The sequence below is a fragment of the Symsagittifera roscoffensis genome, chromosome 8 (genome assembly GCF_963678635.1).
Source record: "Symsagittifera roscoffensis chromosome 8, txSymRosc1.1, whole genome shotgun sequence".
NCBI lineage: Eukaryota > Metazoa > Xenacoelomorpha > Acoela > Convolutidae > Symsagittifera > Symsagittifera roscoffensis.
In genome coordinates, this window is record NC_087069.1 from 20,380,228 (window position 1) to 20,396,087 (window position 15,860).

At 45.2% G+C, this 15,860-nt stretch overlaps 1 protein-coding gene across 1 annotated transcript; it reads right to left on the bottom strand.

The window, feature by feature from the left end:
* Window positions 1–665: 665 nt before the first annotated feature.
* LOC134853072 (TLC domain-containing protein 4 A-like) lies at window positions 666–3,556 on the bottom strand. The gene is made up of 2 exons (XM_063869005.1): window positions 3,142–3,556; window positions 666–2,071 (listed from the first exon to the last, which is right to left on the bottom strand). Exons 1-2 carry the CDS (start codon window positions 3,495–3,497, stop codon window positions 1,603–1,605), a joined length of 825 nt encoding a protein of 274 aa, XP_063725075.1. The 5' UTR covers window positions 3,498–3,556; the 3' UTR covers window positions 666–1,602.
* Between the last annotated feature and the right edge of the window lie 12,304 nt (window positions 3,557–15,860).

A 15,860-nucleotide genomic window follows, 5' to 3' on the forward strand; every position in this document is an offset into this window, starting at 1 on the left:
AGACGTGAGCTTCCTGGACGAAACATTCAAGAAAGTCCTGAGTGAAAAAACAATGGGTCAATTTGATCGCCAGTGTTGCGCATTTTATTTTTGCCCGAACCCAAACATTGGATGAGACAGCAGAGTCCTATCTACAACCTGCAAGCAAGTTCCGAGTGAAAAAAAAAAACAATAGATAGTCGTCAATTTAACCGTCAGAGTTATGCATAAAACTTATGCAATATCAAATTTTCACTTAGTTCTCACCCAGACAGAATGAGCGAGTTACGTTTTTTTCTCCAAAACTTGATCGGAAATCACCCATCACTTAGGTGACGAGGTGAAGTAGCTTTTGATTTAATCTCACGAGAAAAAAAGTAGCATCCTGCCTCCATGAGCAATCTCGCACAAAACACGGGCACCGAAAAGAAACAATCATGATGCTTGGTCCCAAGAAACTTGGAAACACTAAATTATTTTAAATGCCGATATATTACTGCAGATGATTTGGAACTAATATTTAAGGTCTCAGAATAACTAGAGTCTGTCTTCTTATTTTCATAGCTAACTTATGCAAAACTACTTAGTGGAGAGCTTTACTAACTTTTCAGAACAACCTTAGGAAAAACCTTTTAAGGATTTACTTCAATTCATAAGAGAATGAATTAGAATAAGAGATGGTTTTAGCCGGACTGTCTGCTAGCACGGGTGCTGTACGGAAACAGGCAAACTAGAATACTACAACTGGAAACGGGTGGCCACAGCTGGTTGGGGATCTAGCTGGTAATAAGCGCAGAAAAACGCTTTTTATTGGCATGACTCGCACTGGAAAAAGCAGTCCATGTAAAATCAGTGCTGGAATAGATCATGACTACTCAACCTTTGCTGTTTTGGCTGCTTCTCATAGCTGTACAGAACAGACAAAATAGGCTGACGCGTTTCCATGTAATTTTTGATCAGCCGAGAAAAACCATGGACACTAATTGCTTCGGAGATCCTGGCAGAGACACCGGTACCTACTTCATACAAGACTTGGTTAGCAAACTGAAAGCACTCTGCCAAAAATCATTACACTTTTATCGATTCAATTGATGAATTTCAACATGGCCATGCAAAAAAAAACAACGCGATTTCACGATGAAACTCACATATTGGTATATAAGAGAGTTAGAATCATGGTTTTACGCAAGCCGTCTTGCTTTTTTCTAGCACATGAAAATGATAGCCTCATTTGTACAATTCTGAACGTAACAAAACTCGTCGACAAGATTTATCATTATCAGTTACAGCAAGAGTCTGGTCCAATTTTAATTCATGTGCAAAGTAATTTGTGCTTTTTCAATTGATACCATTCTATATAGTTAGTCCAGAAGAATCAATATAGCTGTAAATCACGTGGGCGTAATCTTTTTTATTTGTTTTTGGTACAGCAGTTTAAACTGTACATTCATCTAAGAACTTTCGAAATTCAATGAAGACTGTGGACTAACTTGAACTTTTAGGGTTGAAGTATTTTCAATTTTGTAATGACCAGATATATCATCACACAGACTTCGATATAATTTATACGCTGAAAATTATTAATTACTGCATTTGACCTGATTTGGTTGGGATGTTTAAGATCTACTCTATTTTGCCTTTTCTTAGTGCTACATATATTCCCCGCACCATTCTGTAGAACCAGTAGAAATTCATCGCACTGATAACTAAGTAGCACAAGAACATGACAGCTTGGAAATACTTGTAGTTGTCCATATACGTTAGAATGAAGAGGCCTCTTGGAATAAAGTAAAAGGAGGGGAGAACCCTCGCGACTAGAAATGAACCCGTCATGAGCAGCCCGTTCGCTTTGTAGACAACAGTATTCTTAGAGTAGCTGAGAATTGAGAGGACGATTCTCATGTTTATGAATGGATTGCTACACTCCATCAGACAAAGGAGGTATTTCTCCATTAGGTAGTTCGAGTCCAAGGCAGCCAGAATGGTGACGGCGAAAGCGGCAACGTGGTGACCCAGAACCCACATGGGCGACTGGCCTGTGTAGAGGATTTTGTAGACTGTATCCACCAAGAGGTAGCCAATCATCATCTGGCTGAAAGCAAAAAGTTGCATGCTTCGATTCAGTTGGATATAAAAAATGGATCAACCCTAATATCAAACCCCAAACCTTTTCCAAGTGATGAATCCCCCTGTGTGTATTAGTTTTAAGAACGAACTCTGTATAAAAAATGCACTTAAAAAAAGCCTTTGAATACAGGGTATTCTCAAAACCAGTTTTACAATAAATCCTCTCTTCTCACAGATATTGAAAAGATTCTTTTGGCAGTAAGCGGGCAAAAACTGCCGAATTTTGATGAAACAACTCATTGAGTTGATATTTTTGGTTCAAGCATGTTTGCGCGATTTATTGAATTTTCTCTGCATTACTGAAATAAAACAACCTGATATAACGAACTAAAACAGAATATGTTCTTTCATTTTTTCTCAAATTTGTTTACTTTTGGCCAAACGAAAATTGGGGCCAAAATTTTCTTGAAATTTCACCAGCTTTTTTATCGTGCATTTTTTTGCGAAATTGCAAAACAAAACTACACCCTTAAAACGGGTCAATTCATTTGGTTTACAATTAAACAGGTGAGCAGGGTCAATTGATGTAAGAATAACTAGTTCAGCACAAAATGCTGCGAGAATTCATACTATGGTTGGGAGTGCTTCTGAACATTTTTTAAAACAAAGCAAAGAAACACGTTTTAAAACAGAAAATATAAAACAATGTTTATTATTTTACAATGTTTTACGCTGAAAACTAGTGATTTCTGGAAGCCATAGGAGTATCAGAATGGGAAAGAGACCGAATTTTGAAACAGCGTTGGCTGGTATTGCTATTGGCTCTCGTTTTCAGAGTTCCCAAATCATCGGGAATTACTTATGGAAAGTTAAGAAACCAAATGGAGGCTGAAAAGCGCGGAAAACTTGCATTTCTTTATCGCTAACTGAACGAACTGGAAAAAAAACAATAATACGTTTTTTATTTAAAAAAAACCGCTGTTTAATAATTTTTTAAATAAAAAAAGTTTATTTTTCTCAACTCTGCCTAATAAACAAACGCTCGCAGTGTAAAATATCAATGAACAGTTGAAATGATATAAGTAAACAGTTTACCAGATTGAGGTAAAGAGGGAGACTCCATCCACGAAGTTCCCCGTGTAGTAGAGTTTCCAAATGGCAACAACTGAAGTTAGCGAAATGTAGAAACAGTTCACTGTTCCAGTGACCTGGCAGATAAAGTTTCCAATATCCTTGTCTTGGGCCACTTTTAGTGTTGGTATCAATTTTTGGAATAACTGTACGCTGTAGCCAGTGGTGAGAAGGACAAACATAGCCGCGTATATGAGCACATTGTACCAAAATCCTCCTGTATAAGAGAACTTTAGAGTTTGATATGAAGCTGATGATTGTATACTATTTGTAACGACAAACGCCTCTGGCGTAAATAACAGAAACTCTTGGAGTGACATTCTCGTTGGATGTTCAATTAGATAAGGTGGCCAACAGCATCATCAATTGTCCGTGTTTTTAAACTGAAAAATATTTCACTAATTGCACTTTTTTTTCGCCACTTGTAACAGTCGCCTACTTCAGTCACATATACACAGCGACGGAGCGTAGAAAAAGTACCTATTAACGACTGGCAGTCGTCAGTTACCTTAATTCTACTCGTTTTTCACCGTCTCGACCTTGCCAGTTGATTTTCTGGTCTGTTTAGGGCTAAGTAAAAAGTTACTATTTTTAGGCCATCAGTCAAACGACTTTTGATCAGCTTTCGTTTACATGCGAACACAACCACATAGCTGAGTCTCGGATCCTCAGACGACGTGATTGCTATTAAAAACACGGCTCGAATACCCTATTTTAATATGTTTCTGGCGACAGTTCTATATTAAATCCATTGGAGATGGATTGACCCTTTGCTCTTCCTAGCTACTCATATTCTAAAGTATCAAATAATACCGGTGTTAATTCAAAGTTCTATGGCATCAGAGTAGCTAAAAAGTTAGTTTACTACAGTCTTTCAGCATTTAACAGTCTCTGGGGGACCAAGCCTCCGCTTCCGTGTTCTCCTCGAGATAACGTTGTTATCATTCCAAATTCGTGGCACGGGAGGGTACTGCTTTCCACCACCAAAGCCTCCTTTCCCACAATCTTCTCTCACTAAGGGTCTTAACGTGCGTGAATGTCACGATACGAGGCTTCGTATTTTTCTCGTTCTCGTGTGACTGTCTTTTACTAGATTTTAGGTTGTTCTGTTTTCTCGTTCTTATTAGTCAAAATGGCCGTCTTTCGGTTTTTCTGCGAAATATTCACTCTTCGATCGAAATTTTAAAAATAAAAATTCTAGAATATTCCTACCCTCCTTCGCAGCACTTTTTCGTTACTAAGGCCTTTAGTCGTCTTTTTCTGTCCCGGCGGAAGGTTGCGCTGTGCCAATCTGGCAGAATGGCACAGTCTTTCACCATATAACAGTCTCTGGGGGATCAAGCTACACTACGGAACATAGGTCTTATTTTGACTAATAACAACGAGATTTTTCTAAAGCCTTTGATAAAGTTCCTCATAGTATCCTAATCACTAAACTACGGAACATAGGTCTAGGCATTTAAATACAAGACATAATTCAAGACTATCTAACAGATAGAATGCAATTTGTGAAAATCAATAAAAGTTTATCAACTCTGAAAGAAGTAACTAGCAGTAAACCACAGGGGTCAACTCTTGGCCCTATACTTTTTATCATATTCATTAACAACTTTCCCAAATGTATTGAAAATTCGGATTGTTTTAGCTATTGTGACGATATGAAAATCTTGTCTACTGAAGAAATTCATCTGCAAAAAGACACGACAAATGTTGAAAAATGGTGCCGAGAAAATAAAATGCCGCTGAATGAAGATAAATGTAATCTGTTAAACCTCAAAGGGAAAATGGAAGTTACACTATTTAATACAATTGTTGATACCGCAAAGACCCAAAAAGACTTGGTCAGTAAATGCTGAAAATCGCATATCAAAATCAATGGGAGCTTTTTACAAAATCAAACGGAATATCTCGAAAAAACATCATTAAAGTCAAAATTAAACTTATGTAACATTCGCCTACTTCGGTCACATATGAGGCTTAAGAAAAATAGACCCTATAACCATTGGCTCAAGAGTCAAGGACACTATCTCTTGTGTTTTTCTACCTCAAAAACGGTCGGAGCCAATTCGGTTCGCTTGCGACATGAGACTAGAACCCGTTACAGCTTAAAGGCCACTACCAAAATACCCCCCACTCTAGAAAATAAGAACGTTACCATACTTAGGTCTCAAAAAACCCAGAATACACGAACGCCGTTAAAAACAGGGTCAGAACAATCCGTTAAGCTACTTTTTATTGGACAGTGGAACTTTGATCCATTTCAGATGGATCAACCTAAAACTCGCCTTACCTCAACATACTTATTATAAAATGCACGGTACTCGAGAAAACTAAATTTGGTACTTACATAGCAGCACGCTTGAGAAACAGAGAAACTAAACTAATTAATGACTCTAGCATAAATATTATCGAATATAACTCAAGAAGTTTTCTAACGATGAGTTCCAATCAAAGGAAATAAGTTTTAATTCAAGAAAGTAGTTTTGGATCTGGACCATTGGGAGACTTCAGTTGTCTGCCTTTATGTTGAAGGTTCACTCTGTTCCAGTTGACTCTTGCTTTGCTCTTGTATCTGTTCGGTCTCCTATATCAGATAGGACAGCTCTACTCTAGTTTTCTACGATGGAAATTGCGAATAGCAATTTCCCACTAGCTCTTCTCTAGTTTTCTACGATGGAAATTGCGAATAGCAATTTCCCACTGTGTATGGTTGACAACTTTCCCGCAATTGTAATTCGGTTGTTCTGATTTTAAATTTTATGTTTTCAATTGTCGCGAGAAAACTGAGCATGACAGGCTCCATTCGAATTTTTGAAAAATGAAACTTCACTCCAAAACCACGTATTTTCGTGTTCCTCAAGGTCAAACTTCCAGATATGACCGACTGGCACATACTCCCCGGACTCAAAATCGATGTCCTCATCGCGTGCTGCCGTCTGTCAGTGAATCCCCAGAAACCCGAGTGTTACTCAAGATACAGTGCCAGTGGTCATTTACAGAAGTTTGCAGCAGACTTAAGTTTATCTACACCCCAAAAATTACAACCATGTAAAAATTTTTACACTATCGCTAAACAGCAATCAAAATCTGCACACACCTGCACCTTTGAATTTTCGCTTTTTAAGCTAGTAATTTAAAATTTCTTTTGTCCTATTCAATCAGGAAATTGTCATGCAGCATTTTGATTTATATAATAGATATAATATATTAATAACAATATCTCATTTGTTAAAATTTCTTTTTCGTGAACCTAAATTTTATCCAAGTTCACCCTGGAGCCCCTTTCCTTCCCTCTCAAGACTCAAGACTCTAGAATTACCCATTGAGCCACCTGCTCACCTCGCGTTCTTCGCCTTCGATGTACCAGACCCAGATGTATTTGACACCGTGATCTGCTTCAACAGTGCCTCTTCGTCATCGGAGCTAATCACGATCTCTTCCCAGGCTTTCAGCTGTTCATAGGACCGCATTCATTCCCTTTGCTCCTGCAATCTCTTCGCTTGATTGGGCAAAATCTTCACCCTCGACTCCCGGTTCAAACAGAAGGAATTGTGCAGACTCAGGCTCACGTTCTTCGCCAAGTCTTCCTCTAGTATCGACTCTCTCGCCTAGGTGTTGTTTCTGAACACTCTACCAACCTTTTTCCACCCCGTCGTGATCGCATTTCGATGGGTCAGCAGAGGTCTTTTGAAAGCCTCCGGTCCTATCTCGGCCTGGAACTGTCGATATTCCTTCTGATATTTCCTCATATGATCCTTCGTTACCATGTATAACCCGGACGTCAACGTCGCTCGAAACCAAGGAAAGAACCTTATGCGGCTCCATGCGTGTTTGACTTCCATCGGTATGGCGAATACCTTGCATGCAGTCTCAAACAACTCAAGTCTCCTGCTGTAATCTATCGCGTAAATCGACTCTGCCGTTGGCGTCTCCGCTTCCCGATACTTCGTTACATTTTCTTCAATCCATCGTAGAGCCAGCATCGTGCTCACCACTAAGATGGTCACCTTCTGCTGATGATTGGGCAGTCCTAACGACCTGATTTCTTCCACATCCCAGATCAGGCAGAGATTCGCGTGATCCGGGTACCACACTGTTTGTGCCAGACAGTGGCATGGACATTCCCCATGAGTGAGGTCTATGCTCCTAAGATTGCGCTCTCCCGAGGCTTCTAGGAGAGGCTCAAGTTCCATCATTTTCTCGTGTAACGCGTCGTTCTCTTCCAGGTTTGGAGCACCACCCATAGGTTTTCCGATCATGTTTTGTCTCTCGTGGTCACTTGTGTTTTCACTTTCCAAACCCAAAAGTTCTTCCCCCCAGATTTCACTCAAGTCGTCCCTCTGTTCCTTCGGTACTGTCCCTCGGATTTTCCTCAACAACCGGTGTAAATGATGCGACATCCGAGCCAGTCTCGCGCACTTGGGCACTGAGAAGGCTTTGTCTATCAATACCCTTTGGCTGGATACCTCCACCATCGCCATGTGCAATGGATAGTGGCTGCCACATAGGTTGGCCATCACTGACCCCACTAAGGACTTCGCATTTAGAGGCAGACCATAGGCTTTGCTCATGGGGAATCCCATTTCCGCTTCAAGTCCAACCTTCCAGCTCTTGATGTGTTTCTGGGTTACCTGCAACACCCCGGGCCATGACTCCACACTCAACGCGGTCACCAAGTGGTGTTCTGACTCTAGCCTCTCCAGTGACTGGAGACTGCACATTCTCGAGAAGAATCCCAGAGCTGTTGCTAGGTTCACCGTGGTACTCGCGTAACACTCAGCCACGATCTGTATTTCACTCTTCTCCCTTTCGGTAATGTCTTCAAACCAGGTGGCTAGATCTTCTTTCTGGAAGGACTGTATCCTGACGCATGACCGTCCATCACAGGTGTGCTCGCCATTTCCACACGTCGAATCAAGACAACTGCCCGGCTCCATTTTCTTCACCGACCCTAGTCTACTCGTCGCTTCACTTGACTCCTTCGCCTGAGGCAGGATCAGTCTGTGCACTATGCTCAATGTCGCCAGAACTTCGTCCTCCGCTGGTGCTAATCTCACTCGCTCCGTGACTTCCTCGATCAGGCTCGCATGGCGATGTGGACACCAGGAGGGCCGCAGCAGTTTCCACACTACTCCCAGATTCGTGACCAACATGCCATTCCTGTTACCCATCTTCAGTTCGACTCTTTTACTTGAGCGCGGCACACTTATCACCTCTGGTATCTTCTCGAGAATCAAACCCAAGATAGGTCTCTCTCTCTCTCTCTACAATGTCTATTTCCACTATCTTATCTGTCCAGAACTTTAGTAACTCCGCCACCTCGTAGTTTCTGTGAGCGCCTCCGGCTTCCGAGTCCAAGAAAGGGTTGTACGCCATCCCCATCACTCCAGACACATACTGGTATTCTCCCTTCTTGTTGGGTTTTAAGTACTCTCCTGACGAGGCCAAGTTACGGTGCACGTCGTGTTTCTCCTCGAACTTCTTGTTATAGAATCCTGAGTTATCCCTAGCAACGTGTTGCATCAAAGTCTGATATATTTCTCGACCTTTTCCACCCAACTTCAACTTGTCGTGCGATGTCAGCGTTTCCAATTCTATCCCCACCAGGCTCCACGCGAACATCAATTGTCCTTCTGTTCTAACAAAGGGATTTGCCATCAATGGCGACGCCGATGAGGATTTCCTAATCGCTTCTTCAAAAGAATCCCTCGACAAGTTCTGCCAAGTCCTCCTCAGATGGCTCCCCAATTCCAACTTGTTAATATCAGACTTCTGCTGGGTAGCCCAGTTGCTTCGTTTGCGTGACACTCCACTGTCGAGCTTCTTTAGGCAGTCTTCCAATTCCTTCAATGTTTCCAGGGCCACCCACCACGGTCGGGAGATGTTCCTCGTTTTATTCTTCTCGAGAGGATCGCTAGTTACTTGCTTCCCAGTGGCCTGATGTTCATTTGAGACCCATTCTTTGCCGACGTCCACTTCCCATGTCTGCCCGCTCGTCGAACCTCGTTTCATCTTCGTCCTCTGAGGCTTGAAGTCTTCTTCCGTTGTGGTGTTGGTGGGAACCTCCGTCTCTCTTTCTACCTCGAGTAGTTTCCTTGGTTCGTAGCTACTCTTTTAGGCTGCTGTCTTCCATCGTTCCAGAACCATGGGGGCCGTCACTCTCAAGTTTTTCTCCGAGACCGCATCCGCCGATGGACTACCCCACCCATCTACCTCTCTCTTCCTCTTGCGAGACTTCACGTCTTTACTTGGGGGCGTTGCCGTTATCATCACTGATTCGACCTCTTTGTCTCCATCCAACCCTTCCAACTCTTGCCTCCCCCTGCTCGAGCCTTAAGGATATTAGTACTTTTAATTATTTTACTAGTTTCGAATTTATCCCCCCTTATACTTTCAATTATTTTATTGAAAGTTTTTTGTTTCAGAGTAGAGCTGTCTTTACATTCGTCTTCTTTGGTCTTCAATGATGCCTTTCTCAACTCGACCATCTTGCTCAGTAGTTCTCCTCTAGCTTTTTCCTCCAGACCCGTCACCATCAGGACAGGTTCTCCGAACTTCACCACTGTGTCCTACAGTTCTTTCTTGAAATCATCTAGTGTGAACTCGTCATTCACTTCTCGATTGAACTCGCTCAAGAATTCTCGCCAAGCTTCCTCATCCAGAGTCCCTAGGAACATGGTCTTGTTTCCCTCGAAGGTATTCTTCTCCCTCTCTTCTGCGCTCAAGAGTATCATTCCCATATTGGAAGTCTCACGTATCAGTGGCAACTCTAGATTTTTACGGGGAGATGAGGTCAGAGGTGGTGTGGGAGTGTCTGCCCATTTTTCTCCGCTCAGATCCTTCAACAGCTCTTGAGTGGTGAATTCCTCCTCTGATGGTTTTGGTTCGGGCGTGTTCCCCACTTCCCTATCCTCCCCTGCCTCGCTGAGAGTCTCATCCATGCTTTCTTCTCCTGATTCGACTCTTCTTCTCTCAAGGATCCTCCTGAATCGATCTTCTGCAGGGCCGCTTCTTCTATCTCCAGGGGTGCCCACCGACAGGGGTGATGGTGTCGTCGGATCCGGTTTCTTGTAATCCGTCAGAGCCACATACAACGGGCCTGCTGCATCCAGCTCCTTCCCCTCCTGTCTCATGTCCACCTGTTCCAGTCCGTAAGGTGCCCGGTATCTTCTCGTGGCAAACTTCATCTCATCCTTTAGCGCAATGCGTCCTTCTTCCACGATCATCCTGCCATCGTCCCACACCGGCAACATGTTCTCCAAACCCGCCCGCTCAAGCTTTCTCAAGACCTCTCGTATCTCGAATTTTGGGGGCAATGAGCCTCTCATCTTCTTCGCTTGGGTCGTCCAGGAGTTTATTTTTATGTCACAGGGATAAAAATAGACCGCTGCAGTGTAGCCGATGAATGGGGGATCCCAGCCATCGGTGAATTCCCTCTGCTGCTCTTCCGCCGCTGTTCTCGCGAACAGGGACGGGACCACCAGGGAACTGTTCATTCCCAGGGTCATTCTCCTTACCGTTGGGAACTCTGGAATGGTTGTTGGCAAGATTTCCTTCTCCAGTATTGCCTCTAGCTCCCTTTTCACCAACTCGAAGCTCTTCTTCCACGTGGGAATTCTCAAGACCTCTTGTCCACTCGCCGTCAGGGGATTCAGGTTCCAGAACTTGGGATAAGTTTCGATGGACCCTCGCGTTTACCTCCCATCCTACACTGCAATTGTCCTCGGAAATTGAACACCATCAACTCTTGATCTTTCACTTTTCCGAAGAGCACCGTGTTGCTCATTTGTGCCCTCAGCACCTCATCCTGACACCAGTTGAGTGTCGTCCCATCCAGTATACTAATGAGGCTCAAGTGTGTCACGGAGTTGCGATAAACTGTCACCAGAGGATCTAAAACGCGTATGTCACGGCCGGTCCATAAATGCAGGTTACGACCTCCTCCAGCCCCCGGATTATCCCCATTGGGTCCGATCTCATCGCCAGGCACATGTCTGTCAACATAGGCATGCCCCCATTCACTTTCCTCCATTCATCTCTCGTCTTTGGATTCTTTTCCTCACCAGTCATGTGTCGGTTCTGCATCAGGAGGTACTCCACTAGCAGCCTCTTTAGCCCTGCAGCACACTCATAGGAATAGGTGTCAATGCTCGAGTGGGTTTTCCCCATCGACAGGGGCTCCCCATATTTCGTTAGTCGATGAAATGACACCAGTTCACCATGGGTCAGGAGCACCAGTGCCAGATAACCGTCAATCCGGAGTGTTTCCACACCCCGACTGAACATGTACGCTGGACCCATATTGAATAGGTAACTCGGGTAAACCAGGTACAGTGCCAACAACAGGCTGATGGGCATGCTCAGGATTTCTTGTACAAAGGCTTCAAAGATGGTCTCCTTTGCACCAAACACTCCGGCCATGAACTCCTTTCCCCAACAAGGACTCAAGAACTCAAGAATCTCGTGATCCCTCCTCGTCTTCAGATCGCCCTTTGAGTGCTCCCTCTAGAATCCTCCGATTGTGACCTCGTTTGCAGCTGTGACGAACCTGGTCACCGTCATTTTCCTTTTCTCGGCCACTTCCAGCTGCTCCTCAAGAAAACTCCAGATTTGCTTCACAAGAGGTGGGGCATTCTCCGTAGCGTTTTCCAGCCTTGGTGTCAAGAATGGCCACCTGCCTCTTTCTTGCGTCAGTCGATACACCATTGACTCCAGTTGCTTCTCTGTCGCAGCTACGTTCTTTCTTTCATTGCTCGGTCCCCTAGACTTGCTGGTGGAGCTTGTGATAGTCAAGTCCATGCTTCGAAACCAAAGGCTGGCGGTCAGGTGAGTTATTATTGGATGGTCGTCCCCTATAACCGGACTGAACTTGAGTTGTCTGGCGAAGTTCGATATCTCCAGCAAGAGGACCTCGTCCAACACAATGAGGATATCTGCTAATTCGTAGAAGCCCCTCAACGCGTGGGACAGATCCGCCCACGCTGCCGCCAGTTCTGACTTGCGAAGCCTCAAGTTCGTCGGTTCCAGCTCCCGATTGGGAGCTGCCATCAGGATCCGCCATGCATTCCCCTCGCCTATTAAGATCAAGACCGCATACACAAACTGCAGAGCGGGAGGCATGCTCGCGTATCCGGGGGACGTCGTGAACACCACTCTTGTCTTGGATCCAAACCGCGAGGTAACGTTCTCCTGTACCTCATTCATCGCTGAAAATAACGTCTGGATAGCTTTCCAGATTCTCTTCGGCGCCGGTTCATCGCCCTTGAGCTGCTCAAGAAACCCAGTCGCATGCAGGTGGTCATTCATTCCCGCAAACAGTAGTAGCTCGGGCTCGCAAGGCATCCCCGATTTTGTTGCTACCACCAAGGTTAACATTTGATTCAGCTCGGCTTCTGGCAGTGAGTATACCAAAGTCTCCGGCCAGAACAACTTGGGAGAGGTTCCCTCGAATCCGATCCCACTACAATGATCACCCTCGCAGCAGCTGGATCTGCTCTGTCGTAAACTGCCAAGGTCTTGGCCAATTGGGTGTTCCCGCAGGGTTTCCCGTATCTAGGGTCGTCCGCCAACCTCGTTCCTTCATAAGCGGCATCTGGCAATTCCATCTCTCTTGGGTCCAATAGTTTGTCTACCACCCTCAACTGCGCTGGAGTTGCAACCTGATTCTGGCAATGCTCGTTCGATGCTTTGGAGGCTCCACTATGAGTCCCGGACTCCCCAGCATCTTGAGAGGCCTGTAATTGATAGTTCCCATGACTGATTTTGTGGGAATCCCCGTCAGATCCGCCGTCTCCATTATTCTTGCTCTTGAGAAATGAGTCTCGTGAGCCTTCAACCAGTCCACGCACTGGTGTCTACTCAAGTCTTCATGTGACACTCGTTCGAGACCCAAAGCTTCCGCCAACTCTTGTCTGCATTCCAGGTCTTCCAAGTCCAGCTCCTTTACCTTCTCCAGATATCTCGACCGACTGGTCTCCGCCGGTTTCTCCATCCTCTTGCTCTCCACCACTACCACCGAGGACACTACCGAACTCTGAGGTGTTGATGACGTTACCTCCTCGGCCTCCATTGGCGCCGCACCTGGTAATCTGGTCCGGCTGCTCCTCGAGCTGTCTCTAGAATGGGCCGTCGCCCCCAGGCGACTGGATAAAGTTCTTGAGTTAAGGAAAGGTGGATTTGGGGGTGGTCCGAATGTGAATTGGGCCGTCTCCAGCAATTCTGCCTCCAACGCGCTTATGTGCCTTTGGAAGACACGATTCAACCATTCCACTCCCCTAGGCCTGTCAAAGTGGATCCCGTCTGAGGATGCATCGTCGGGAAAAACAGATCGCTCCATCTGCTCGGCTACGTCCAGTAATCCAACGGGAAGGATACTCCTTTGATGTATTTGCCTGATTGTTTCGTTCAGGTTTCGCACCTTCGTGTTCATTTCCATCGCGTGTTGGTCCGCCTTTATGTTGTAGGGAATGGTACACACCGTGTGAATGGCAGGATCCATTTGAATCCGCAATTCCTCAAGGATGCAGCTCATCTTGTCATGTAGCTTCATCACCTTCCTGGACTCCCCCTGGACACGTCATTCGTCCCGATCATTAGAGTCACCGTGTATACTCTCGCCATCCCTAGCATCTCCAGTGATGCCCATATCTGTGCATCGCAGCTCCAGCGAAACTCAAGATCCCCGTTTGCCAATGTGATTGAATCCGGGTCAGCACCCGCAGCAGGCTGTCCCCTATGATTAGATGGACCGCCCCCTCTGGTACACGTGGCTGCGTGAGGTATTCCACCCAAGCCGCGTCATGGAAGCAATCCCTCCTGACTCTTTGTGCCGTGATCCAATCCATGCGATTGTGTCTGTGGTACCTGCCCTCCGTGTTCTTCTTGTAGCTTGAGATTACCACACTCCTGATCGGTTGCTCCCTCCACGTCGGGGGTAGCTCCACTCTTGCTGGACTCTCACGATTCCTTAGTTGTAGCCTCTCATTCAATTCTTTCAGACGTGACGAGCTGCCGCTCACCTGACTGCTGCTCGGGGTTGAACTCGGGGTATACCCAGGCAGTGCGACATCCATCAATGGACGTATCGGTTGTGTCTCTAGGCCACGCAGGAAGGACGTTGACTCAGTCGATATCCATATCTCCAAACCCTCATTCTTATGTTCCTGAGCCGCGCGGTCAAGGTTAAACCGTCCCTTCGATCTGGGAGCTTCGTCCACCTCCATACGTGACTCTGATCTTGAGCCGGTAACCATTCGCTCCTTGGGCCTGGCTCCCTTTTGCATATCGAGCTCGCGCTGTCGTTGCTGGATTCTCTCAAGTTCCGACTTCAGCTGTTCACAATTCGCGGCGTTCTCTCGCACCCTTTGTTCTTGCTGATACTCGGCCTTCAGCATATCAAGTTCCCTCAGCGCTTGGTCGACGACCGCCTGATCTCTCTCCAGATTCGCCTGATCTCTCTCGAGCTTCGCTTGATCCCAGTCGAGGTTCGCTTTGTTCCTCTCCCTCTGTGTCCCTTCAAGTTCCCTCTTCAGAGTACTGAGGTCCGGATACGCTTCTCCCGTTTTTTGCGCTCGCGTCATCGATGGTATCTTACTCGTGCTCTGGCCTGCTGATCTTGCTGATGGTCTGACCGGTAGTGGGAACTCCTCTGCGCCATACTCGGTGTTGTTGCTCAAGCCAGGGTTCCTTGCCAAGTCCAATCCCCTCACTCCTCTATCCACATTCCAGGACAGCCATCTGGTTTGCTCTTGGTTGGATATTCCTTCAGTGGTGTAGCCGACCATTAGAACCGCTTCGGTTGCAGACTCCCGGCATTTGCCCTGCTCTTCCAATTGAAGGATGGCGTTCAGCATCACCGCCATTCTCTCATCCACTTGGGTGTAGTCCAGATCCCTCAGGCGTCTGTATAGCTCATCAAGCGTGGACTTCTTCAGAGCCGCGGGCATGGACTTCCAAAATCGATCTGCCATTTTTTCTGGATGATCTTGCTCACGTGCCAACTTGAGAATTACTTTACAACTTGAGAATTACCTTACCACTTGAGAATTACCTTACCACTTGAGAATTAGCGTTCCAACTTGAGTACTTGAGAATTAACTTCTTGAAGCTTTGTTGAACTGTGTGTTTGTTCAAGAACTTCTTTTTCTTTCAATTGAGTGTAGTTGGGTAGTCAATTTGACTTTACCAAATCAGTCTGAAAATAACACTTGATTTTTAGACTAACATGCTATGTTCCTAACCTAAAACCCCCTTTGCCATTATAGTTAAAATTTTATCCTTTTTGTTCTACTAAAATAGTTCAATTGAAAGTTTTCTAAAAGCATGCAGATTCATTTTATGTTTTAGCACCATCAACCATTTAAAATTTAATTGTCATGCCAATCACTTTTATGATCCTTTTACCTGTTCTGTACCCCAACACCTAACTCGAGATCCCTTTATGCCCAACTCAAGACCGCCATGTACCTGACTTAGGCGATACTCAGGTCGTATTTCTTGTGCAGATGTACCATTATCTCCGTTTCCGCGAAAACCACGTGTAGGATAGCGTATAGTTCCCTTGGGCTCAGTTTGCCCCTGTTCGGGTCGTAGACCGGCATTGAGACCTCTGTTATTCTTCTTTCGATCATGAAGTCCCGCAGTTTCGTTAGTGCCAACATCACGTGTTCAGGATCGATCGTGTT